Source organism: Chinchilla lanigera, unplaced genomic scaffold (assembly GCF_000276665.1).
Source record: "Chinchilla lanigera isolate Chin_1 unplaced genomic scaffold, ChiLan1.0 scaffold00067, whole genome shotgun sequence".
NCBI lineage: Eukaryota > Metazoa > Chordata > Mammalia > Rodentia > Chinchillidae > Chinchilla > Chinchilla lanigera.
The window spans coordinates 13,040,052-13,063,973 of NW_004955468.1; the positions used below are offsets into that span (position 1 = coordinate 13,040,052).

The 23,922-nt window shown below is 43.0% G+C and overlaps 2 protein-coding genes across 2 annotated transcripts in view; one reads left to right on the plus strand and one right to left on the minus strand.

Annotated features, from left to right (window-relative positions):
• Window positions 1-1,859: 1,859 nt before the first annotated feature.
• On the minus strand, window positions 1,860-6,975 carry Mpz (myelin protein zero). The gene is made up of 6 exons (XM_005400277.2): window positions 6,853-6,975; window positions 4,304-4,470; window positions 3,819-4,032; window positions 3,471-3,606; window positions 3,246-3,306; window positions 1,860-3,117 (listed from the first exon to the last, which is right to left on the minus strand). The coding sequence occupies exons 1-6, from the start codon at window positions 6,953-6,955 to the stop codon at window positions 3,016-3,018; spliced, it is 783 nt and encodes a 260-aa protein (XP_005400334.1). The 5' UTR covers window positions 6,956-6,975; the 3' UTR covers window positions 1,860-3,015.
• A 3,332-nt stretch (window positions 6,976-10,307) lies between these two features.
• The window catches only part of Sdhc (succinate dehydrogenase complex, subunit C, integral membrane protein, 15kDa), a 33,574-nt gene continuing 19,959 nt past the window's right edge, over window positions 10,308-23,922 (plus strand). The window contains exons 1-3 of the mRNA XM_005400278.1: window positions 10,308-10,384; window positions 17,839-17,895; window positions 20,764-20,865. Of these exons, the coding sequence (XP_005400335.1) occupies window positions 10,365-10,384; window positions 17,839-17,895; window positions 20,764-20,865 (179 nt within the window). The 5' untranslated portion in view covers window positions 10,308-10,364. The remainder of the gene's footprint in view (window positions 10,385-17,838; window positions 17,896-20,763; window positions 20,866-23,922) is intronic.

The following is a 23,922-nucleotide window of genomic DNA, read 5'->3' on the forward strand; positions in this document are numbered from 1 at the left end:
ATTATATTGGCATAGAGGAAGAAACGGTGCTCTTTAAGATACGACAAACCATATGGTCAGCTGATGATGTATACACAACTTTTGTGTAGAGCCCACAACGTGGAAATTTAACGTCCTTCTACAGACTCATCACTCAGCTGCAGTGTGGTCTTCAGACAAACAATGGTAAAATAAGCAAGATTCGCCAGTGAAGGGTTGCAAGATGCTGTTTCAGAATACCATCAACCTTGATGGAATTGCAAATACAGTATTCAATCATTTGGGTAAATAGAGCTGGTCAGAGGCAGCACTGATCATTTTTAGAAGAAAAGTATAATTAAATGAGACAATTTAAGATATGTCATATCTCAGAAGTGACATATCTCATTTGATTCCAATAAAAGGCCAGAAGGTTTCAACAAGGTACCCAGCTGCCCAGCTGGAACTATCTAATAACTAATGGACAGGTTAGTACCTTAACTAATAAGAAATCTTTCACTTAAATAGCCCCAACTTTATTGAGTTGTGCCTTAGGTTCCTCTCTCACCCCTCAAAAAGTTCTCTAGCATCTATTAGGTTTTATATTAAAATTAACACAGATTTTTTTTAAAAGAAGCAAGGGACACCCCCAAATAAATGGAAGCACTGTGGGTTTTGGCAAAGCTAGTGCTAATCCCATCTTTAGCCTCTTAAAAAGGAGAACAAATGACCTGTGGGAGTTTTGGTTTTTGCCACCAGTGATCCCCCACAGGAAAACCATACATGTATATTTTTCCACAGTAATTTAAGGATTACAGGACATTAATGATATATGTACATTGCATACCAAATAATTAGCCAATGTACTACTAAAAGCGTATCTAAAATAGTGTACCAACAGCCAGGCCTGGTGATGCACACCTGTAATCCCAGCACTTGGAAGGCTGTGGCAGGAGGATTGCCATGAGTTTGAGGACAGCCGGGACTGCACAATGAGTTCAAGGAACCCTGAACTACACAGTGAGACCCTATCTCAAAATATACGTAATAATATTAATTTTAAAATAAATAAATAAAATAGTTTACCAACAAATCAAAGTTGTGTTTGTGGAGAGGTAATGAGATATGTACTAGTTTATAAAATATACTCCTTTTTCCTCCCTTTTGGTCTTTTTGAGATAAGGTCTCACTCTGCAGTGAGACCTTATCACCTCTTCAGGGTGGCCTTGAGCTCACTTTGTAGCCCAGGCTGGCCTCGAACTTGTAGCAGTCCTCCTGCCCCAGCCTCCCAAGTACTGGGAGTACAGGCATGCACCACCATGCCCAGCCTAACGTGTACTCCTTTAAGCAAGAGTTAGAAACATCTTCCTGTACTGCACACATGTACTAATAAAAATAAATTTACACAGTTTCTTTCAAGGAAATGACCTGTAATATCTTAATTGTGTATTGACTTGTAGTTTAAGAAGATTTCCACACACAGCATCTCATTTAAGAACCACAAAACTTCTGGGAATTAAATAGGGCAGGTATCATGGTCTCACAGTTTACAAATGCATGAAGCATACCAAATTTAACTATCATGGGTCACACAGCTAGTGAACGACTGAGATGTTTTAGAATTCAGATCTTGATAGAGAATGATTCTGTTTCTACTCTCGTAAAAACAGAGCCTGACAGTTTAGCACACAGTACAAGCTCACTGGAGATTTGCTGAACGTACAAACACATCTGGCAGGCCTATTTCAGAGTTCTTTCTCTCCTCATATCAGCTCATATCCTCAGACCAAACTTAACAGCAGAAACCAGTTGATAAGGAGGCAGTATGGGAAGCCAAAGATAAAAGAAAGGTTGGGAATTGTTCCCTGGAGAATGAGGAAATACAAGATAGAGACAGCAGCTTCTGGAAAGGTCAGTGTTTATTAAACATTTAAGGACATTTGCGGGTTTGAGAAGAAATATACAGAATGTAGAAAAATTCCCAAGAATTCCCTGTGGCTGGGAGTACAGCCTCTTCCTCTGCCCCTGATTTCCCATTTGTTTTTCCTGCTTTCTGTTTGATTGTTTAAAGCCACTTTTGAGGCTCATTTGCCCTCTGCTTCAACCTGGACCTCTGAGGATCCATTGTTTCTCTCTCTCTCTCTCTCTTTTCTCAGGATCTTGAGTCTCAGAACTGCACTCCCAAGTGGTGAGTGGGTGGGGCATCCACCTTGCAGCTGAGGGCTGAGGATTTGGGGCCCCTCAGCTTGGGTTGGATCTCCATGAAGGACTTCATGGGGTGGGGGACTGCAAAAAGCCACATGACGTCATTGGTCCTCAGTCATGGGGGTCAGGGCAGAGCAAGGGCAGAGCATGGGCATAGGTAAACAAACAAACGAAGAATGGATTAAAAAATAAAAAATAATCAATAACCTAAATAAACCCTGAAGGAGAGTATGATCTGTGTGACCTGGGTGTTAGTGGGAACACTGAACGTGGAGCCGGGCCACCTGATAGAGGGGAGGAAGGGCAGGAAGGTCAGGAGCCAGAGGGGTCCAGCTGGGGTGCAGGGGATGGGAAGGCCAGGTGGCCTGAAGTTGAGACTGCGGCTGTCAAGGTCCCTTTCTTCTTGGTGCCAGAGGGGCAGGCACCAAACACACAGCCCTTGGGGCAGGTGAGCGGTAGGATTAGCCTTGGGTTCCCAGAAACCCAGGATGTGAAAATGGGGGAGAATACAAGTGCTTGGGAATGAATTTTGGAATGAAACTTACATCTCAGAGGAAGTGAGGGCAGGGCAGGGGCTGGGGAGCAAGGGAGGAAAGCACCTAGACGGGGGATGAGAGGAGCCTAGGTCCCCCTGCTCTGGCAGGGCCTGGGGGGCGGTGATCACTTGTCCGAGTCCAGGCCCATCATGTTCTTGAGGGCGTTCTTGAGGCTGGTTTTGCTGGGGGACTTGACAGCAGGCCGGAGCTCCGAGCTCTGCTCATCCTTCCGTAGCTCCATCTCGATGACCACCACCCGAGCGCCTTTGGAGGGCTCCGCCCCTAACCCCCGAGCCCCCGCCCGGCCCGCTAACCGCTATTTCTTATCCTTGCGAGACTCCCCCAGCCCTTTGGACTTCTTCTCGCTGGCAGCTTTGGTGCTTCTGCTGTGGTCCAGCATGGCATACAGCACGGGCGTCTGAGGGGAGGAGCGCGCACCTCAGGCCTTGGCTTGGTGGGGACCCCCGGTTCCCAGCCCGCCCTTCACCGCCGCCCTGCCCGGTCGCTCCCCGGGTCCTCCCCTGCTCGTTCCCAAGTCCCGCTAACCTGCCGCCCACGCTTCGAAGAGTCCTTTGCAGCCTTGTGCAACTTCCCCTTCTCCATGGCGCTGCGCGACAAGGGGCGCCGTGAGTTTGGCCTCTTTAGAACCGTAGCCCCTCGGGCGCTTCTTCCGGTTTCCTTTGTCCCTCCCACCCACTGGAGCAGTCTCCACCCAGGTGTGCGTAAGGGGGCGGGGGACTGAGGGTGGGGAGTCAGGCTCCGCCCCTTTACCTGAGCCTCCTCTGCAGAGCCGCCTGCCTGCGCAGCCAGCAGTACCGAATCAGGTAGAAAAGCAGCAGTAGCAACAGCACGACCCCGAGGACGCCCCCGATCACGGCTCCCAGCACCACTCCGTACCTAGTCGGCACTAGCAGGCCAGGGAGAAGTAGGGGGATGAGCAGGGACCTGCCCTGCGGTTAGGGATGTAGGAGTGCAAGCCGAGGCTGCCTTCGGCCCAGCCCCCTGGTCCTGCCCGCACAGCCTGAACATCCTCGCGCCGTGCTTTCTGCCTCTTCCCCCAGCCTGTTGTCCCTCCCTGAACTCCTTCCCGGGTTCTCTGTCCCCTGTCGCTTCTCACACCTTTTTCAAAGACATAGAGCGTGACCTGAGAGGTCTTGCCCACTATGTCTGGCGGGTTTTTGACATCACAAGTGAAAGTGCCGTTGTCACTGTAGTCTAGGTTGTGAATGACAATGGAGCCATCCTTCCAGCGAGGGTCCCCTACCCACTGGATGCGTTCTTTGAAGGCCCCCACCTCGTCGATGTAGGGCTGTCCTTTGGCATAGTGGAAGATCTGTGAGCAAGAGGGAAAGCAGGTGAAGGGACCCTAAAGGGAAAGCAAAGCTGTCGAGGTAGGGCCCCAGCCTCGGGGTAAGGGATCCTGGCTTGGAAAGGCGGTGCTGAAGAAGACAGGTCTTAGTCAGTGTGTCAAAGATTGCTAGTTACCTTGCCAAAGTTGGGCTTATGGCTCATGGAGAATTTCCCCATCCTTAGCCCAAATTCTCTTTTCTGTTCTTGGAAGCACTGTCGTGTCATCAAACCCCAGGATTCCCTCAGGCACTCACCGAAATGGCATCTCGGCCCCCTTCGGGCTGGTAGCGCCAGGTGAAAGAGATGTCATCTGAGACCCATTCACTGGACCAGAAGGAGCAATGCAGGGTCACCTGGGATCCCACAGCACCATGGACCTCCCTGTCCGTGTAAACCACAATAGCCTGGGCTGGGGACAGCACTGCAAGTACAGAGGGGAAATCAGATACACACGTGGGCTGAGTGAGGGCTTTGGAGGATGGGAGACCAACAGGCAGGCAAGGCTGAGTTACCCATTGGAACCCATAGCAAAGACAACTGATTCTGAGGCCCAAATCTCTAGGCCAGCTGAATTGATGAATGTAAATGCTGTGTCTCTCTGTCCAAGGTCTCAGCAAGTATGGAGGGGAAATGAAGTCAGCAGCAGCAGCCTCTTGCAGACTTCCAGAGGCTGGGTCATCTCCAAGTCTCACTTTTCCTTTGAGCCACTGTCTAGTTCACAAGCTCTCCTTTAGATGAGGGTTTTTAAATTTTTATAAATTTATTCAGGTAATATATGTTGCATCCGTCTTATAAACCATTCAAACAATAGAGATAAAGCTAAAGCTTCCTTTGACACATACACCCCAGTTCTTTTCCTGTAGCCCCCTCCTACATAGAACCACAGTTAACAGTTTAATAGATGCTTTTCTTTTGTATCAGAATGAATATAAACTCAATAAACCCAAGACATACTTGTACTTACAACAAATGGGTAGTTTTGTGGAGCCATTTTCTAAAAATACACATTGTATTGTATTCTACTTTTAAAATTTTTTTCTTTTGGCTTAAGAACATGTATGTCTGGGAGAGATTTTCATGTTGATTCATACACATTTATCTTATTTTTGATGGCTGTATAGTATCTCATAGTACAGCAAACTTAAATTTCTTGCAGAAAAGAAATGAAGGTAACTACAGGACATATGTCTTCTTCCCTTACACAGCTGTCCTGACTGTTGAATACCTGTTTGCTAGACAGCTTGCTCTTGCCAGGGTAAGAAGAATCTCATCCCCTGTCAGGGGAATTTGGGTGCAGAGCAAGAACCCAGGCCTAGAGCTCAGATCACTGTGCATGTGAGCCGCTGTGGTTCAACCATTCTCACCCTCCTCTTGGCTGCTCTGGCCATGTGCTGTCTCCAAGACTCACCCACACAAGGAAGGCCATTCCTGGGAGATTATGTGTGTGGGCTGGCCCTGGATGGGGACAACTGTAGGCCCTTTTGTTTTACAGAGGGAGAAGGCACCCAAACAAAATCGCATTGTCTGACCAATATTGGGGGCTCATGCCAACCCCACCCTCACTCCCACTGTCCTGAGTCTCCTGCCTCAGCATGCAATATCATTAATTCACCTCCTGGGCCTTCCACCTGACTGTCTTGGGAATCCCCAGCGTAACAAAGGACGTTACTCATTGGATCTAACTTCTTTCTATTCCTCCTGCTATGATAACAACCACTGCTTTGCTCAGCTCAACGGTTCTATGAGTGGGCCAAGTATTGATACAGAACTCTCTCCTCCTTATACTCCAAGATTCCCTCTCCCCATTTACCTCACCGTGTCCCAATCCAATTTCTATCCTTAACATTTTCTCAGGGTGTTCCAGAATAGTCCAGTAGAGCCCCAAACCATCTAGGTTCTGGGGTTATGACTCAAGGTGCTGACAGTGAGAACTGAGACTCTCTGACCTGTCCCCCTCCCCTGCTTTTCATCAGCTCCCACCTTCACTTGCCTATTGCTCATGTATCACACTAGGATTCAGGGCAGCTTGGAAAAGGCAAGGGCCTACAACTAACCCTGCTTTGACCCTCTCTCTCTCTCTCTCTCTTTTGTTTTTTGGTCTTTTTGAGACAAGTTCTCACTACGCAGTTCAGGCTGGCCTTGAGCTTACTTTGTAGCCCAGGCTGGTCTCGAACTCAAAACGATCCTCCTGCCTCAGCCTCCCAAGTGCTGGGCTTACAGGCATGCACCATCACGCATGGCAGACCTTCTCTTGCTCACCCAGTGTCTGCCAGAGGGAAGGGAAGGAGCTGTTCCACTTACGGAACAAGACAGCTTTAAAAGGACAAGATCCTGGGATCTCGTAGAACCTCCCTTCACCTCCATTTGCCACATAAGAGACACCAAGAAGTAAAGAGTCTTTGGAGCTGAGCCCACCAAACTTGGACTCCCTTCTTACATCAAAGTCCTTGACTTTTCTGGGAAATTAAGGTTGGGCACCTCTTGTACTATTAGGGCTTGGGTGGAGAGCAGAACTCGGTGTTTGATGACGCTCCTTCCTGTGTTCTAACACCACTTCCTGCAGGCTCTCAGCGTGACCCTGGGGGTATGACCTGGCTTCCCACTCTGCCCCACCCATGCCCACTCAGGGAAGCTCTCTTTTATCACCTCCCTTCACAGAATACCTTTCCTGCTTCCTTCTAAATGACTTTTTTTTTCCTGAAAGGAACAATGCCTTACTGCATTGCATACCAGCTCTTGGCAATGAGGAGTGCAAGGATGCACCTGAGATGCAGGGTTCCTAGACTGCGGTGGCTCCACTTACCCAAAGAAGAGAAGAGCAGTGCAGCCAGGACAGGGCTGGGGCTGGACCAGGGGGCCCCAGGAGCCATAGCTGGCGCAGGGGCCGGGGCCGGGGCCCAGAGCATCTGTGGGATGGAGAGAGTGGGGGACAAGGAACTGAGCGGGAGGTTCCTGGAACCTCCTTAAAATCCCCTGGGGTGTCAGCATGAGGGGGCTGTCCTGAGCCAGTAACCAATTGCGGCCTGGCATGTGCAGTTGAGAGGTGGTGGGGAGCACAGCAGAGTGCAGGGAGCAGAAGGGGCATTGTACACTCTGGGTGGAGGGGTGGGGGGACACATACCACCCCAGACACAGAGGGCTTTGTGTGTGCTGGCCTCCCCCTGCCCCAGGCTGGAATGTTGGGGGGTGGTAAAGAAAAGGGACAGAAACAGGGACACAGACACACTTCTCTGAGGGATAGATAGGCAGGGAAATCTAAATCTAAAGGCCATGGAAAGGGATTCCTTTCCAGACTTCTTGCCTGAGAGTGGCTTCCACAGAGCCTAGCAGGTTTATGCTACTGAACCCTGGAAATAGGCCATTCCCGGTTGTCTTGATTATGATGAGCTGCATTACAGACTTCTTGAGCTGACTGGGCCTATTGGGATCCGCCTTCTCCCCCCCCATCTTCCCAAATCCTGGGAAGTTCTTCCAAGATAGAAGGTTTTCTCCACTGAAAAAATTCAGGGAAGAAGCCCCAGACCTTTCCCTCTTCGTTAGGAAGTCCTCCAATTGCTCATGCTGCAGTTTTAAGTCCACTTTAGTTTGGACCAAGTCAACAAAATTGTATTGCATACCAGCTATATGTCAAGTATGAAATGCAGGTAATAGAAAGAATAAAAAAGAAGTCCTTCCTGAAAGTTCAAAATCTAGTGTGAGGAGGTAGAGGGGAGAAATCAGATGATAAACCCACTCACAACCAACTATAACATGATGATGCTTGCTTTAGTAGTGAACAAAATGTTGGGAGCACAACAGAGGACAAACTTAGGAAGGTTGAGTTACATCAGAGGTCAAGAAAAAAGAATTCATTTAATCAACGAAGTTCAGGGCCAAGGTGTAATTCATGGTAGAGTGTTTGCCTAGTTGATGCAAAGCCCTGGATTCAATTCCCAGTACTGCAAAAGAAAAAAAAAATACTCATAATGAAATTCAGAGGAATGGGTAGTCATGTCTAGGAAGCAGTGTTAGATATGGACCAACCTTGAAGAATGTGTAACACTTTGTAAAGAAGGACTGGGTACAGAGGGTGACAGACAGAACAGAAAAAGCAAGAACAAAAAAGTGAGAAAACATGATTGATTTCCTGTACATGCATGCAGGTATTCAGTAGGCACTGGGCAGATTTAGGGCAGATTTTGTGCCATCCACTTTGATTTGATTTGAGGGAATTTGAAGGGGAACAGAAAGAAATAAATCTGAACAGACTAGCTTAAACCAGCTTGTATAGGGCCTTAAATTACAGATGAAAGAGGGTGGATTTAACTTGGTACATTGTAAGCATCTTCTGAAGATTTGGAGATGGAGTTAGGAATGGCTGCATGACCAGAACTGAGTTTGTTTGTTTGTTTGTTTTCAGACAGGGTATCTCTATGTAGACCAGGGGTTTAGGCAAGTACTCCATCAGGGAGCTACATCCCCAGACCTTTTAAATGTTTTTATTTTGACACAATGTCTCACTAAGTTGTTCAAAATGGCCTGGAATTTGCAGTCCTCCTGTCTCAGCCTCCCATGTAGCTGGGGTTACTTAATTTTATATTTCTTTCTCAAGAACAAAATCTATGCCTATAGATTCCCTATAGCACTTTTCACAGACTGGCAAAAGTCAGCAGTACAGGTATGGTAAATAAAATTATGTAAGCAGGGCATGGTGGCACATGCCTAGAATCCCAGCATTCAGAAGGCTGAGGCAGGAGGATAGTTGTGGGTTTGAGACCAGCCTGGGCTACAAAATGAGCTCAAGACCAGCCTGAACTGTATAGTGAGTCCCTGTCTCAAAAATAAACTACAATAAATAAAATAAAATAAAATAATGTAAAGATCTGCCAGGTGTGGTGACACACACCTATAATTCCAGCACTCAGGAGGATGAGGCAGGAGGACTGCCATGAATTTGAGGCCAGCCTGGGCTGCACAGTGAGTTCAAAGTCAGCCTGAACTGCATGGCAAGACTGTGTCTCAAAAAGCCAAAAAACAAAACGAAACAAAAAGGCTAAGTGAAAGAGATATTCATTGCATTCAGTAATGGGAAGCTCTCCAGGGCCAAAGGAAGATCAAGGACTGGAAGTTCCATAGTACTAGAACAACTAACTTTCTAATGATTAAACTGTTTAAAAGTTGTTGTTGTTTTAGGTATCCATCATAAAATGTGCTGGAGCAGTCTCGAAGATCCGAGGAACTGCAGAGGAGACTCGTGCACTGGATAACAGGTTGGATTGGCCAGCCTCAAAGGTCCTTTCCAATCCTAAAGTCTATGAAAATGCTTTCTCTGTCAAGCATTACAGAAATGCAAAATAGCTTTATTCACTTCCTGTGAAAAGAAGTGAATTTGTGCTATTTTAATCCTGAAAGGAAAAATACAGGAGTGCTAAATATAAATGAAATCTGAATATTAATATAACTGAGCATGTTTTACTGTTGAAAAGAAGTTGCTCTGGGATGCCCCCTTTACTCCTCCCCACTCCCTAAAGGCTCAAGGACTTCTGTATTCCATTTTATTCGTTTTTCACTTGCACTTTTTCTCTAGTTCCAAGTGCTCTGCAATTGATTTCTCTGCTTGTGTTCCTCAAAACTATTTATATACAGTTCCTCCTAACTGTATAAATCACAGCGGGTTCTCCCCCACATCCCAGGTTCCTCTGATTGTGGGTGTCACCCACATAGGATTGAAACATGGAACAAGGGAGCGTTGTCTTTGGTTGGTGGGCGTCTAGCTCACGAAGCAGCTCAAGCCCAGGAATGGTGGGGCCTAACCTTGGTGGTTAGAAGCAGCTCCTAGTCCTTGGGAATGGTGGTCGCTGCCCTGGCTCACTCTCCTAAATTGGATCTCAATGTGTGCTCTTTCTGGCTGAAGCTACACAGTAGAAAGGAAAGATGTCTCAGCCAGCCCACCGGACGTTTTTAGGCCGACTTAGGAGATGGAGTGAAATTGAGACTGGGAAACCCTCAGAGAACGATCTGATAAAAGGTGCCGTTTGGTAGAGCAGTACAAGATGAAAGTGTACGCGGGTAAAACGCACATTGCAGAGTTCAAGCTAGCGGCGTTTTTGCAAAAATCCTGGCAAACACTGGCAAAAATCTGCGACGGCAAGCAATACAGAAGACCAAAAAAATTGCAAAAAAAAATTATCAACCGGGAAGGGGCAGCCAGCGGAACTCATGCTCAGCCGTTTAATGAGCTCAGTGCTGTCATGTGACTGACTCGCCCCTCTCCGCCCCTCCGTGCCGTCAAACCACAGCGCAGCTACGTCACTTCCGTCCAGGCCGGAACCGAAGATGGCGGCGCTCTTGTTGAGGTGACTTTAACTTGGGGCTGGAAGTCGGTACCCACAACCTTTGGGAGTCCTGAACTAGTCCCTCACATCTTGCCGACAGCGTTTTATCCTGTGCTCCGGCAAGGAAAGGATCCGTGGGTGTGCAGGCCGCGAGCTCTGGAATCCTAGGAGCCCCTCCCCTCCCCCAAGCCTCTGCCTTGCAACTCCGTAGGGTTTCGAGGTCACTTATTCCGTACTCAGGAGTGGCGCGGCTGTCACCTTTCCTGCTTCATCCACTTCTGAACCTTCTCCCCGAAATTGCTCATGTGGTCGCACCCAGAGCCGAGCCTTGTAAAAATTGTTTTAATCTCGCGGTAGCTGACCACTGGTCCTACAATTTGGAGATCGTATTTAGGGGTTGGGCCATGCTGTGTGGGGTGGGGGTGGGGGAATATCTTGGTGTGCTTTGCCTTTGCTGCTTCTGCAAAAACTAGCTGCTGCTGGCAGTGAGTAGGCCCTGTGCAGGTTCCTAACCGACCACTGGCAGAGGGTGAGGGAAATCTGGATTCCTACCATTTCAGCTGTGGGTTGGCCCTCTGCTGCACCCCAGTTAATTCATATTTATTTTTACCTGGGGATAGAGAACCATTGAGTGGTTACTCTACAATTCTTACTCTAAAATTCGATTCACTGTCCAGAGAAATATCCTAGATTTCCTTTCCTTCTGAACTCTCCACTGTCTATGTCTCATTCTCTATTCAGCCTTTCTAGTCCTAACGATTAGCACCTTTGGACATTCCTGGTACACATCCCAGCATAATTTTGTGCCAGCCCTATTTTTGGAAACTATTTGTTATGGAAAGTTAGACTCAGTGCTGTTGAGATTTCAGTCCTTGATTTCTCCAAATGTCTTCTCATTTCTCTTCCCAGTTTAGTCACACAGTATAAAAATAGAGGGTCTTTGTTTAGTTTTTTTTTTCTGTGAAAAAATGATTCCCCTTGGAGTTGAAATCAATTATCTTTTTACTTTTTTTTTTTTTTTTTGGTTTTTCTCCGGTACCGGGAACCAACTCACGACCTTGCGCTTGCCAGGCAGGCGCTTTTGCCGCTGAGCTAAATCCCCAGCCCCGAAATCAATTATCTTAATCCTTCATTTTCTCCTTCATCTTTATATAAAGATACGTATATGTCTTTCTCTAAAATGTACTAAGGCCGTTGTTACCAGAACTGCCTCCTTTAATTCCTGATGATTTTATCATAATTGAATACTTTTCAGTTCTTTGACATATATATATAACAGACACTAGGCGCTTTTGGAGGAACTAACATTGAGCTTGAAACATGGGTTTCAAGTGTTCTTTTTCCTTATTTTTTGTGGTATTGGGGGTTGAACACAGGGTCTTTGCCCTAAGCTACATTGCAGCCCTTTTCAATTTTTAAATTTTGAGACAGGATCTAAGTTGCAGATTTGCCTGTGCTGGTCTCAAACTTTGATCCTCTTGCTTCAGCCTCCCAGTACTGGGCATACAGGTTTGTGCCACTTGCTTGGTTAAATAGTTTTGTTTTATGAGTTTCAGGATTAGTGTTTAGAAGATGAAGTTCGTTATATGGTTGCTTCTCCTATCCATGGGTTTCTTATCCATCGATTCAACCAACCTCAGATGGAAATACTTGAAAAACAAATTCTAGAAAGTTCCAAAAAGCAGAACTTGAACTTGCCACCAGCTAAGCATTACACTGAGTCCAAGTGAATAAAGGGATATGTTGTTATACCCTGCTGTAGCTTCCCACCCTTTCACAGATCCTTAATCTGCAGCACCATATGTTGGAGAATTGTTTGCCTCACTTCATTTGTGTACTGTGTAGTTAGACTTGTAATTGGTTGTATCTGCACTGTACATGTACAGACTTTTTTTCCTTTGTCATTACTTGAAATATGGTATAACAACTGTTTACAAGCATTTACATTGTATTGTTATAAACTACCAATAATTAAAGTATATGTGTGATATGATCAAAAAATACAGTGACTTTAAATGTATTAGACACATGAAAATACACATGGCCATTAATCTCTCTCAAAATCCTTCCCCTCGCTTTGAACACAGTTATTCCATTGTTTCTGCCACTTTCTGAAGCAGTTCCAGAAGTGTCTTTTTGTATCTTTAGTTGCAGTGTCATGGCTGCCTTGATGACATGGCTTGATTAAAAACATTTACCTTCTATGGTTATTTTGACTTTGGGGAAGAGCTAGAAGTCTCACAATGATAGATAAGGATGCACAGTAATATTTTTATGAGGTTGGTTTTCTAGCAGATGGCACTCAGGAGCAGCATTCACTATTTTTGATAATTTGTTGTAAAAACACAAAAGAGGGCTTCTAGAACTGCGTCAGAAAGTGGCAAGAACAGTGGGATAAGTGTGTTCAAAGTGAAGGGGAATGTTTTGAGGAGGATTTTTTTTTTCTTTTTGAGACAGTGTCTCGCTATGCAGTTCAGGCTGGTGTTGGGCTCACTTATGTAGCCTAGGCTGGTCTTGAACTTGCAACGATCCTTCTGCCTCAGCCTCCCAAGTGCTGGGATTACAGGCGTGCGCCACCATGCCTGACCTTTGAGGGGGATTAATGGCCATGTGTCTTTTATGGTAACACATTTTAAAAAAAATTTAAACATACGTTTTTTAAGTCAACCTTTGTATACAAACACTACTGCATTTTATGGAATGGAGTTGAGCATCCATGGATTTTGGTATCTGCTGGAGGTACTGGGACTAATCCCTTGTTACCAGTCATTAAGTGTATCCAGATGTTATCACCTTGAGTTGTGTAGCACTGTCTACACTAGGATTCAGTGCTAATAAGAGACTTCTTTTTCCTTAGTGGTAATGTGAGGTTCTCATGGGAAGGGCCTGTCCTTCTCACAAGGGTTTCATAGAAATACCTCACAAGGGTTTCATAGAAATACCTTCTGGCCTGCTGTGGTGGTGCACACATGTAATTCCAGCACTCGGGAGGCTGAGGTAAGAGGATCACTGCAAGTTCAAGGCCAGCTTGAACTGTATAGCAAAACCCTTTCTCAGAAAGACAAAAGAAAGAGGGCTGAGAATATAGCTTGGTGGCACAAGTGCCTGCCTGGCAAGCGCAAGGTCCTGAGTTCGATTTTGAGTACCAACAAAAGAGAAAGACTTGCTAAGAAGAAGTATAGTTTTAGTGTTGTCACTACTTTCATTTATTTTGGACACGTCAAGGTCTTTGATTCTATGAGTGTGGTTTCTTTATTTGTGAGTTGAAAATAATAAGGAGGCCTACTTAAGAGAAATAGTGGGCCTTTGTAAAAAGTGTATTTAATTTTAATTGACAAAAAATATATATATAGTGTACAATGTGTTTCAAAATATATATACATTGTGTTGAGTGTAACTAATCAACATGTGTTACCCCCACACTTATTTTTTGGGAGTGGTGAGAACACTTGAAATCTACTCCCATATGTAACATTGTTTTACTATTATGAAACATTGCACAATATAGGTATATTGAAACATTACATAGTATCCCATTAATATGTACAAATTTTATGTTTTTTCATGATTTATATATTCATTAAAAAATAAAAATCACCAACTGGGTGTGGTGGCGTACATTTGTAATCCCAGCACTTGGGAGGTTGGGGCAGGAAGATTGCTGCAAGTTTGAGACCAGCCTGGGCTACATAGTGAATTTATTTGGGGGGTGTTGTCTTTTTGAGACAGGGTCTCGCTGTGCCGTTCAGGCTGGCCTTGAGCTCACTTCGTAGCCCAGGCTGGTCTCAAACTCACAACTATCCTCCTGCCTCAGCCTCCCGAGTGCTGGGATTACATGCGTGTGCCACCACGCCCGGCTACATAGTGAATTTAAAGCTAGCCTGAACTAGCTACATAGCGGAGACCCTGTCTCAAAAAAAAAAAAAAAAAACTCACCATGTTGCATAGTAGCGCACTCGTTACCTAGAATGTATTTTGTGACCAATATTTCCCTAAACTAGCCTCCCAGTTAAACACTTTTAATGACTTGCCAATTAAAAATTAGTTACAAGAGTATTGTGTATCACGGCTTTTGAATAGTGCTCTGTATTTGGTATGTTCCTAAAACAGCTCAGGGACCAGCCAGGGATGAACAGCAGCCAAGTTACACAAACTCCCTTGGTGCTTAGTCAAGGAATGACTTGCCAAAGTCAAGAAGGAATAACTAAGTAAGGGATAGCTGGGCTTCTGACTAATAATGTATGTGCTGTCTAAGCACAAAGTCAGCAACAGTCAGCTATCTTATAATGTAAGCTATTATTATAAGCACCTCTAAAAAGTAAAGCTTAACTCTCAATTACTCAATTACTCTCAATCACTGCTTTTTAAAATAAGCTCAGAGGTAGAGCCTTGCTTAACATGTAGGAGGAGGCTTTGGATTTGATCCTCAGCACCAAAACAAAGCAAAACCCCATACTCGTTGGGCTTGGTAACACATGCCTGTAGTCCCAGCACTTGGGAGGCTGAGGCAGGAGGATCACTGAGTTTGAGGAAAGCCTGGGCTACATAGTGAGTTCAAGGGTAGCCTGAAGCACATACTGAGAGCCTGTTTCAAAAACCAAAAAACCCGTACTCATTCATGATCATTTTTGAACCTCTTCTATGTGTCAGACATTATTACAGGCATAAGTGCAGTGTTCCAGTCCTAACCTCAAGGAGCTCAAAGTCTAGCAGGACAGATAACTAGATGAATTATTAAACAATGTACTGTTGGCATAAAGATATGAACAAGTAGAAGGGAAGCATGGCAGACACAGCAAGTAGACTGAAAAATGATGATTTTTGATATCAGGAGTTGGGTTTTGAAGGATGAACTTTTCAGACTGAGAGTTTCCATTCGAACAATGAGCAAAGGCCTGCAAATTCCTGCTTTGTCTGTATATAAATGATTCCTCTGCAGCATGTCACTGAAGGTTGCATATTTATTTTATTCTTGTTATGCAGACATTTATGAAACTTTTGGGATGCCGTTGGTGAAGTTTATAGGTCATGTAGGAGAAACTCATTTATATTATAGTAGCATCTTGCATTGGACTAAAAATAATACTCAATTTGGTTGCATAGACTTGGCTTTGAATAACTTTTTTTTCCCACAAGTCAAATCCATTTTCCACAGATGAATATTTTTGTCACCACTGAGGGTTTTAAGAATGTGATGTGAATTGTAAAGGCCTTAGGGAGACCAGTGAAATAATATCTTACACATAATGTGATCCTGTGCATTTTCTTATTAATCCTCCCTATACCAAGAAGGTGTATCTTATCAGTCTCATTTTATAAATTGAAAAGCTGAAGGTCAGTGACTCCCTCAAGTTATATAACTCATGTAGATCTAAGACATTCTGGCATTTTTACTTTCTGGAGTTCTTCCTAGTAGTATTGCTGCCCTAATCCGGAGGAGTTTCAGAAATGATTGACAGTTTTCGGGAGACATTTATAATGCATTTTGAAAGGTACAGTGCTGAAATTAAGAAAACAGAATAAAAAGGAAAATGCTAACTGGAAATTATAGGTTCTGGCTTTTAAAAAAGAGATGGAAGGAGATGGGGAAAGAGAATAGGGAAAAAATAAATACTCTAAAAAACAATGAAAAGCAAAAACAGAAAAAACCCAAAAGACTGGGTGTGGTGACACACACTTATAATCCAAGAATTTAGGAGGCTGAGGCGGGAGATTGTGAGAGTTTGAGGCCAACTTGGCCTCACAAAGAATTGATGTGTTTGAGTTACACAGTGAGGCAAACAAAAAATGTTACCATCTAGCTATAACATTTTAAGTACCATTCCTTAGTGAGAAATAAAATCTCAGAGTTCCTAGTTTTATATGAAAGAAAATAGATATTTCCTTTTGTTATATTTCAAATAAGGTTATAGAGTTTGTGCAACTCATTTCTGTAAGGGTCTGTGGAACACTTACATTCATATTTGTCTGGAAAACAATAGCACTAGACAGAACTTGCCATAGATTCCAGCCCACATCTACAAACTCTTGCTGGGTGGCCGAGTAACTGGGCCTAGCCTGGTGTAAGGAATGCATCCCCTGCAACTTCAGAGACAATTCAGTTGATTAAAGAGATTTGTTCCCACTTCTTTCTGGGAGTCTTGGGTATACAATGTCTGTATTCACCTCTTGCCTCTAAAGCTGGGAAGAACGAAGAACTGGATTCTGAAAGCAGTACTGGTTGAATTTTTTCCTTTAAAATTATGGAGCCTTTTAGTGTACTACTGTAAAGTGTAAGACTCTTGAAGTGTTTAGTATCAGTGATATGAAGGATATCATGAACTTGCTATTTGATCAAATCAAAGCATATTTGATTTTTTGAGACAAGGTCTTGCTATGTATTTCAGCCTGGTTGTTTTTTTTTTGTACCGGGAATCAAACTCAGGACCTGACAGTTGAGCTTGCCAGGCAGGCACTTCAGCTGCTGAGCTGTATCCTCGGCCCTCGGCCTGGTTTTGAGCCCAGACTGGCCTCAAATTGGTGGCAGGTGTGCACCACCACATCCAGCTCATGAACTGTTTTAAAAGATAGCTGTAACTACATGAGACTTGTGTTCCTAAGTGCTTTGCTGCTACATGATGCGTGTATAGTAAACTTTTGTAGAATCAACAGATTTTTAATTTTTACTTTTATTAGACTATCACTGATCACCTTTGTTGATTTTAGAAAGATTTTATGTAATGACATGACTAAAGGGTATAATAGCTTTATGTTTTTCCTAATATGACATAAATTTTGGGTTAGTGTAATTGGCCTTAATAAAACACCTTGTCACATGTCACTTTTTGACTTGAAAAGCAGAGGCTAAGGCAGGAGAATTGTGGTGAGTTTGAGGGCAGCCTGGGCTACATAGTGAGTTCAAGGAAAGGCCGGTCTGAACTAGATAGCTAGACCCTGTCTCAAAAAAGCCAAGAAAACAACAAAAAAAGAAAAGCAGTTCTGGCACTAATGTATACATGTCAAAAATAGCAACTTTTAAGTAGAAAATTTACATATCCTCTCTGCATATTTTTTCATGGGAGTATCAAAAATTCTTTGTACTATTACGTGGAGGCTTTTTGACTTGAAGTTCTTTCACATTGTCTGGCCCTTGATGTTGGTTCCTGAAATTATCTGACTTGCTATTAGGACCTTCCTTCCGTAGATCCCTTGTTCCTCAAATTTTAATCTAAGTACAACAGGTCTCTCCTGTAGCTAAACTATATGCTTGTTGTTGTCAGTGGTTTACTCTGGTTTTTGTTTTTGTTTTGGTAGTGTTGGGAATTAAACCCAAGGCCTCATACTTGCTAAGCAAGCACTCTACACTGAGCTACAGAGTCAGCTCTCATTTTAAATCTATTCCTGTGCCCCTAAGTCCAATATACTACAAACATGGAGAAGTTGATATATGGAGGTTATCTCTAAATGTGTATTGATTCTTGACTCTTACCTTACAGACATGCTGGCCGTCATTGCCTCCGTTCCCACCTTAGTCCTCAGTTCTGCATCAGAAAGTAAGTTTCTAAGTCTGTGGATATTATTATTACTATTTAACTTGTTTTTTCCTCAGGGAAAAGCAATAGGTTATTAATTTAGATTTGGGGGATTTGTAAATAGTTGGCTGAAAATTTAATAATCATTGTCTCTAAGTGTTCTGATTTCTTTTCTCTCTCTTTCTTTCTGGTTCTGGGAATTGAACCCATGGCCTCACACTTGCCAGGCAAGTGTTCTACCTTTGATCTACACCATAGCCCCCACCATTTTTCTGTCTGGGAGTAGAGAAAGGAAGGGTATTAATTTGATCTTTTAAAAATTTTCCTCTTTCAGCTTTTTTTTTCTGTTACTCTATCAGTTTGCTCTGAGTTCCTATCACCTTGTTTTGAAATTCTGTATCGTTTTTATTGTTTTTACATTGTTTTGTTTATGTCTTTGTTTTTGTTCTTTTCTCTTTAAAATAAAAAAAAAAATTTTTTTTTTAAGACAGGGTCTTGCTAAATTGCCTAGGCTGGGCTCGAACTTACGCTTCTCTTGCCTTAGCCCTCCAGAATGCAGATGTGTGTTACCATCCGTGGCTGTATTTTTCAGTCTTGAACTGTGTTTTAGCCTTTGTTTTTTAGGACACTGACAGTTTGAATAATATAGGCCAATTGTTTTGTAGTGTTTCACAAGTTGAGTTTGTGTGACTGTTTTCTAAGGATTAGAAACATTAGTACAGTACATCATATCAAGGGCCAGATGATGCTGTTTGTCTCATTATTAATTATTTTTAACTTTGATCATTTGAATAAAGAAGTAGGTATTTTCCTACCATAAAGTAACAATGTTTTCCTTTTGTACTTTTTTATTAATTGCTACTGGCCATTGATCTTATTAAGGCTTTGTACATAGTAAGTGTGCACTCAGCCATGGAGCTGCTCTGCCCTTGAGATATTTTCTTTAGGGGAATGGAATCATGTTTCAGTGGAGTTTTTCTTGGTTGTGTTTTTCTTTTTTTCCCTCTTCTTCTTCTTTTTTTTTTTTTAATGTTCTGGGGTTTGAACCCAGGGCCTTGCGCATGCTAGGCAAGCACTATACCACTGACCCACACCCTCAGCCCTAGAATACTTAATATAATCACATAATGAATGGTTGAGCATAACTGTTCAGTGGTTGCTTTCATTTTAACCCACTGACAAGAGAAACCAAGAGCTGGGCATGGTGGCACATGCCTATAATCCCAGCCCTTGGGAGGCTGAGGCAGAGAGATCACTGAGGTCAGTCTGGGCAAATAATGAGTTTAAGGCCAGCCCAAACTACATAGTAAGACCCTGTCACAAAAAAAAAAAAAAAAAAAAAAAAAAAAGCCGCAAGCACCTGCCTGGCAAGCACAAGGTCCTGAGTTCGATACCCAGTACCAAAAAAAAAAACCACCCAAGAAACTCTTCAGAGGTACAGAAGTGAATGCAGATCTTGATTTTCTTCAGTTAAGTTTATTGGTACAATTTAGGTATACCTAGTGATCACATTCATCATAGGGAATTTGTACCTGTACATGATATATCTTGATTCCTTTTTTTCTCCAGTACCCTTCCCTCCTTCAATCCCTTTTCCCCTCCTTATTTACAAAGATTTGTTTCCATGTTATTCTTCTTTTCTCATTTTTTTTTTCTTCCTTCCTTTCCTCTCCCCCCACCCCCAGTTCCTCTTTCCTTTTGAATTCCTATTTCACAATTTTGTTATACATTTTGGTTCGTCTTTAGTTTTAACTCCATTTGAACAAATACAGGTCTTGGGTGCTGTCTCATATATTATCATCTGTAGTCTTCTGTCTTTCTAAGGACAGAAGGTTCTTAAAAATCAAGATCTGAGAAGCTGGGGATTTAGCTCAGTGGTGTAGTGCCTGCCTGCAAGCTAGAAGTCCCCTGCAAGGGGGAAGTCCTATGTATGATTCCTGTTACACCCCACCTAAAATCTAGATCTGCTAGACTTGAGACTTCCATAGGTAAATGGATAGATCTTGAGACCATACTCTTAAGTGAAATAAACCAGACACACATGTGTAAATATCGCATTGCCTCTCTGGTATGACAAACTGAAAGTCTATGAAAGTCTCCAAGTCTAGCAGATCTTGATTTTGGGTGGGGTGTAACGGGAATCATACATGGGACTTCTCGCTTGCAGGCAGGCATTATACCACTGAGCTAAATCCCCAGCCTCTCAGATCTTGATTTTTAAGAACTTTCTGTCCTTAGAAAGACAGAAGACTACAGATGATAATATATGAGACAGTACCCGAGACCTGTGTTTGTTCAAATGGAGTTAAAATTTTACATTTGGCCACAGAAGTTTAGCTTTCATTGCTGGTCCTATTAGTAAGAATTAGAAGAATTATCCTCTGATATAATTTCACTGGGCAATTGATGGATTTTCCCCTAAATTATTTTATTCATTTATTTATTTGCAGTACTGGAAACCAAACCCAAGGCTTTGTGCATGCTAAGCAAGCACTCTCCTACTGAGCCACTCCTGTAGTACCAGTTGAGGTATTTTTGTTGTTGGCTTTTTTTTTTTTTTGAGACAGGGTCTCGCTATGTAGTTCAGGCTGGCCCTAATTTCACTCAGTATTCCAGGCTGGCCTCAAAGTCTCAGCAATCTTCCTGCCTCAGCCACCCAAATCCTAGGATTACAGGCGGGCACCACCATGCCCAACCATAGTCAAGGTTATTAATTGAATCAAACGTAGTATAAAGATAAGGCAGTTGGCGGAGCATGTTTGAATGTTTTCTTATGTCGGGAGGTTTGTCCGGTTCACCTTGCCTTTAAAAAAAAAAAACAAACTTTTGTTACGTAAAATATTAAACCTAGCTTACTTTTAATTCTTTTAAAACTTGGTTTTATTTTAGTGCTGTGCCTTTGGGAACCACAGCCAAAGAAGAGATGGAGAGGTTCTGGAATAAGAACACAGGGTCAAACCGTCCTGTATCTCCCCATGTCACTATCTACAGGTAAGGGCTTGCACCAGAGAAGCTAGGGATAATAGGTAAAATTCTGAAGGTTGGTCCTCAGCCTTCTGGTCCCTGATATTGCCCTCAACTGGTGAGAAATATTTACTCAGCAGGCTTACAGTTGTATAAATGAGTTGAACCCTTCAGTGTGGAGGGAGAGAACATAAGGTTATCTCAGGCCTTTTTTATGTGGAGATGACTAAATTCTGTCTTCTAGTCTTAATCTTTTTTTTTTTGGTCTTTTTAAGACAGAGTCTCGCTATGCAGTTCAGGCTGGCCTGGAGCTCCCTTTGTAGTCCAGACTGGTCTTGAACTCACAAAGATCTTCCTGGCTCAGCCTCCCGAGTGCTGGGATTACAGGCATGCACCACCATGCCCGGTGTCTTAATCTATTTTGCAAAACTATAATTTAGGAAATTTTGATAAGTCAAATGTAATTCCATTAATTAAAAAAGTTTTTGAAATAGTATCGGATTTACATAAAAGTTGCTGAAATAACAGAGTTCCCATCTACCTTTATGTAGATTGCCAGCTTATTAACATATCTGAATGATTCAAGAAAAAATTATAGAAACAGTGCCCCATTATTTCCATATAATTTTTTTTTGAGACAGGGTTGCCCTATAACATTTTTATAAACTTAGTGGCTTAAAATAACACAAATTTATATACGGTCTTATAGTCCTGTAGTTTAGGTGTGTGATACAGATCTGTGATTGAGGTATCATCAGGATTTGCTTTCTTTTCCATTGGCCCTAGTGCAGATTCAGTTTCCTTGCCATTTGTAGCTTTTATAAGCCTCCCACATTCCTTGGCTATGGCCTTCTATCTTTTTTGTGGGACTGGCCTTGAATTCCTGAGTACCCGGGGTTACAGAGGTGTACCGCCATACTTGGCTCCTATCCTCAAAGCAGGTGACAGCCAGGTCCTCAGTTTGTAACACAGCAGAGTTCTAATCTTCTGCCTCCCTTTCTACTATTCAGGACTCTAGTAAATTTCACTGTTATCCACCCAGATAATCCAGGACAATCAGTCGATACTGGGTCCTGAATTTAATCACATCACTGAGGTCCTTTTTTGGTGTAAGATATATTCATAGGTGCTAAGAATTAAAACATTGACACCTTTGTGGGGTGCCCACTAGTCTACCTTTTAGCCCCCAAAGATTATGTTTGTCCAGTGTGCAAAATACATTCATCCTCATGCCAGTGATCAAGAGTTTCAGCCCATTGTAGCATCTACTCAAAGTTTTACTTTTTTATTTTTTAATTTTTTAATTTTTTTTGTGGTACTGGGGATCAAACTCATGACCTTGTGCTTGCCAAGTGGACACTTGTGCCACTGAGCTATATCCCCAGCCCTGCTCAAAAGTTTTAAAATTTCACTTCATCCTCACCATCCAAATCAGGTACAGGTAAGGTTCTGGGTATAACTTCTACTGAAATTTTTTCTTCATCTGTGAAATTTAAGGAACAAATTACTTCTGGGTGTGGTATCACAAAGACCCTATCAAAATAAAAAGAGCTGGGAATATAGCTCAGTGCAAAGACTTTGGGTTCAATCTCTAGCATGGGAGGGGTGGGTAGAAGAAACAAGTTAACCTGGGTTGGGACTGTAACTTGGTGGTAGAGCATGGGTCTGGTGTATATAAAGTTATAGCACTGTAAATAGAAAGAAGACTGTATCTGTACTGAACACATACATTTTTTCTTGTCATTATTCCTTAAACAATATAGTACAACAACTATTTATATAATGTTTATTTGTATGAGGTATTGTCAGTAATCTAGAGATGCTTGTAGGTTATGTGAATACTGTGCAAATTTGTATAAGGAACTTTTTTTTTTTGTCTTTTTGAGACAGGGTCTCGCTATGCAGTTCAGGCTGGCCTTGAGCTCACTTTGTAGCCCAGGCTGGTCTTGAACTTGCAACAGTCCTCCTGCCTCAGCCGCCTGAGTGCTGGCATTATAGGTGTGTGCCACCACACGTGACCTTATAAAGGAATTTGAGCATCCATGGATTTTGGTATCCCAGGGAGGGGCCCTGGAACCAGTCCCCCCATGGATACCAAGGGGTGACTACACTGCGAATGTGACCACTTAAAAACAACACAAATTTGTGCTGGAGTAGAGTACTTGCCTAACATATGTCAGGCCCTGGCTTCAATCCCTGTCACATAAAACAGAACAGAACAAAACAAAACAAAACAAAAATGACCAGTAGCACAAACTTACTTTCTTATAGTTCTGTAGGTTAGAGCTCCAGCACAGGTCTCCCTGTGCTGAAATCAAGACATAGGCAAGGCTGTGTTCTGTTTGGGAGGATACAGGGAAAGTCCAATCCCTTACCTGGAAACCAGCTTATAATATAAAGACTGCTCAAATTCCTTGACTTGTGGTCTCCTTCCATCTTGACAGCCTGCAGTGGTGGATCAACTTACCCAATCTTATTGTGTTGACCCTGTTTGTGTTACTACATTTCTTCTTTGTATCTTCTGTTAACATCTTCTACTTTTAAAGAGCCTTATGATTACACTGGAACCATCTAGACAATTAGGATAGCTGTATATTTTGTTAGTGGGGTCATAATTCTGCTTATCAGAACTCTTTAAAACTTGAGAGTGTATTTCCTCATGTGTATGTGCTTTTTACTGGCGATTAAATGCACAGCCCTTGCAATGAGCTATATCGCCAGTCTTTTTATTTTTTATTTTGAGATAGGATCTTGCTAAGTTGCCCATGCTGGGTTTGAACTTGGAATTTTCCTGCTTCAGCCTCCCATAATGCCGGGATTACAGGTATGTACCACCATACACCACCATGCCCAGCTTATTTTTCCTCAGTTTAAAAACATTCTACAATACAATCACAACAATCAGAAATTAACATTCATCTGATGCTACCATCTAAACTTTAGGTTTAGATGCAGATTTTCCCAGTTGCCTACTAATGTCCGTTACAGCTCTAAGATCGAATCCAGAATTTGTATTGCAGTTAGTTGTCACACCTCTTTAGTATGGAATAGTGTTTTAGTCTTTCCTTATCTTTTATGACCTCG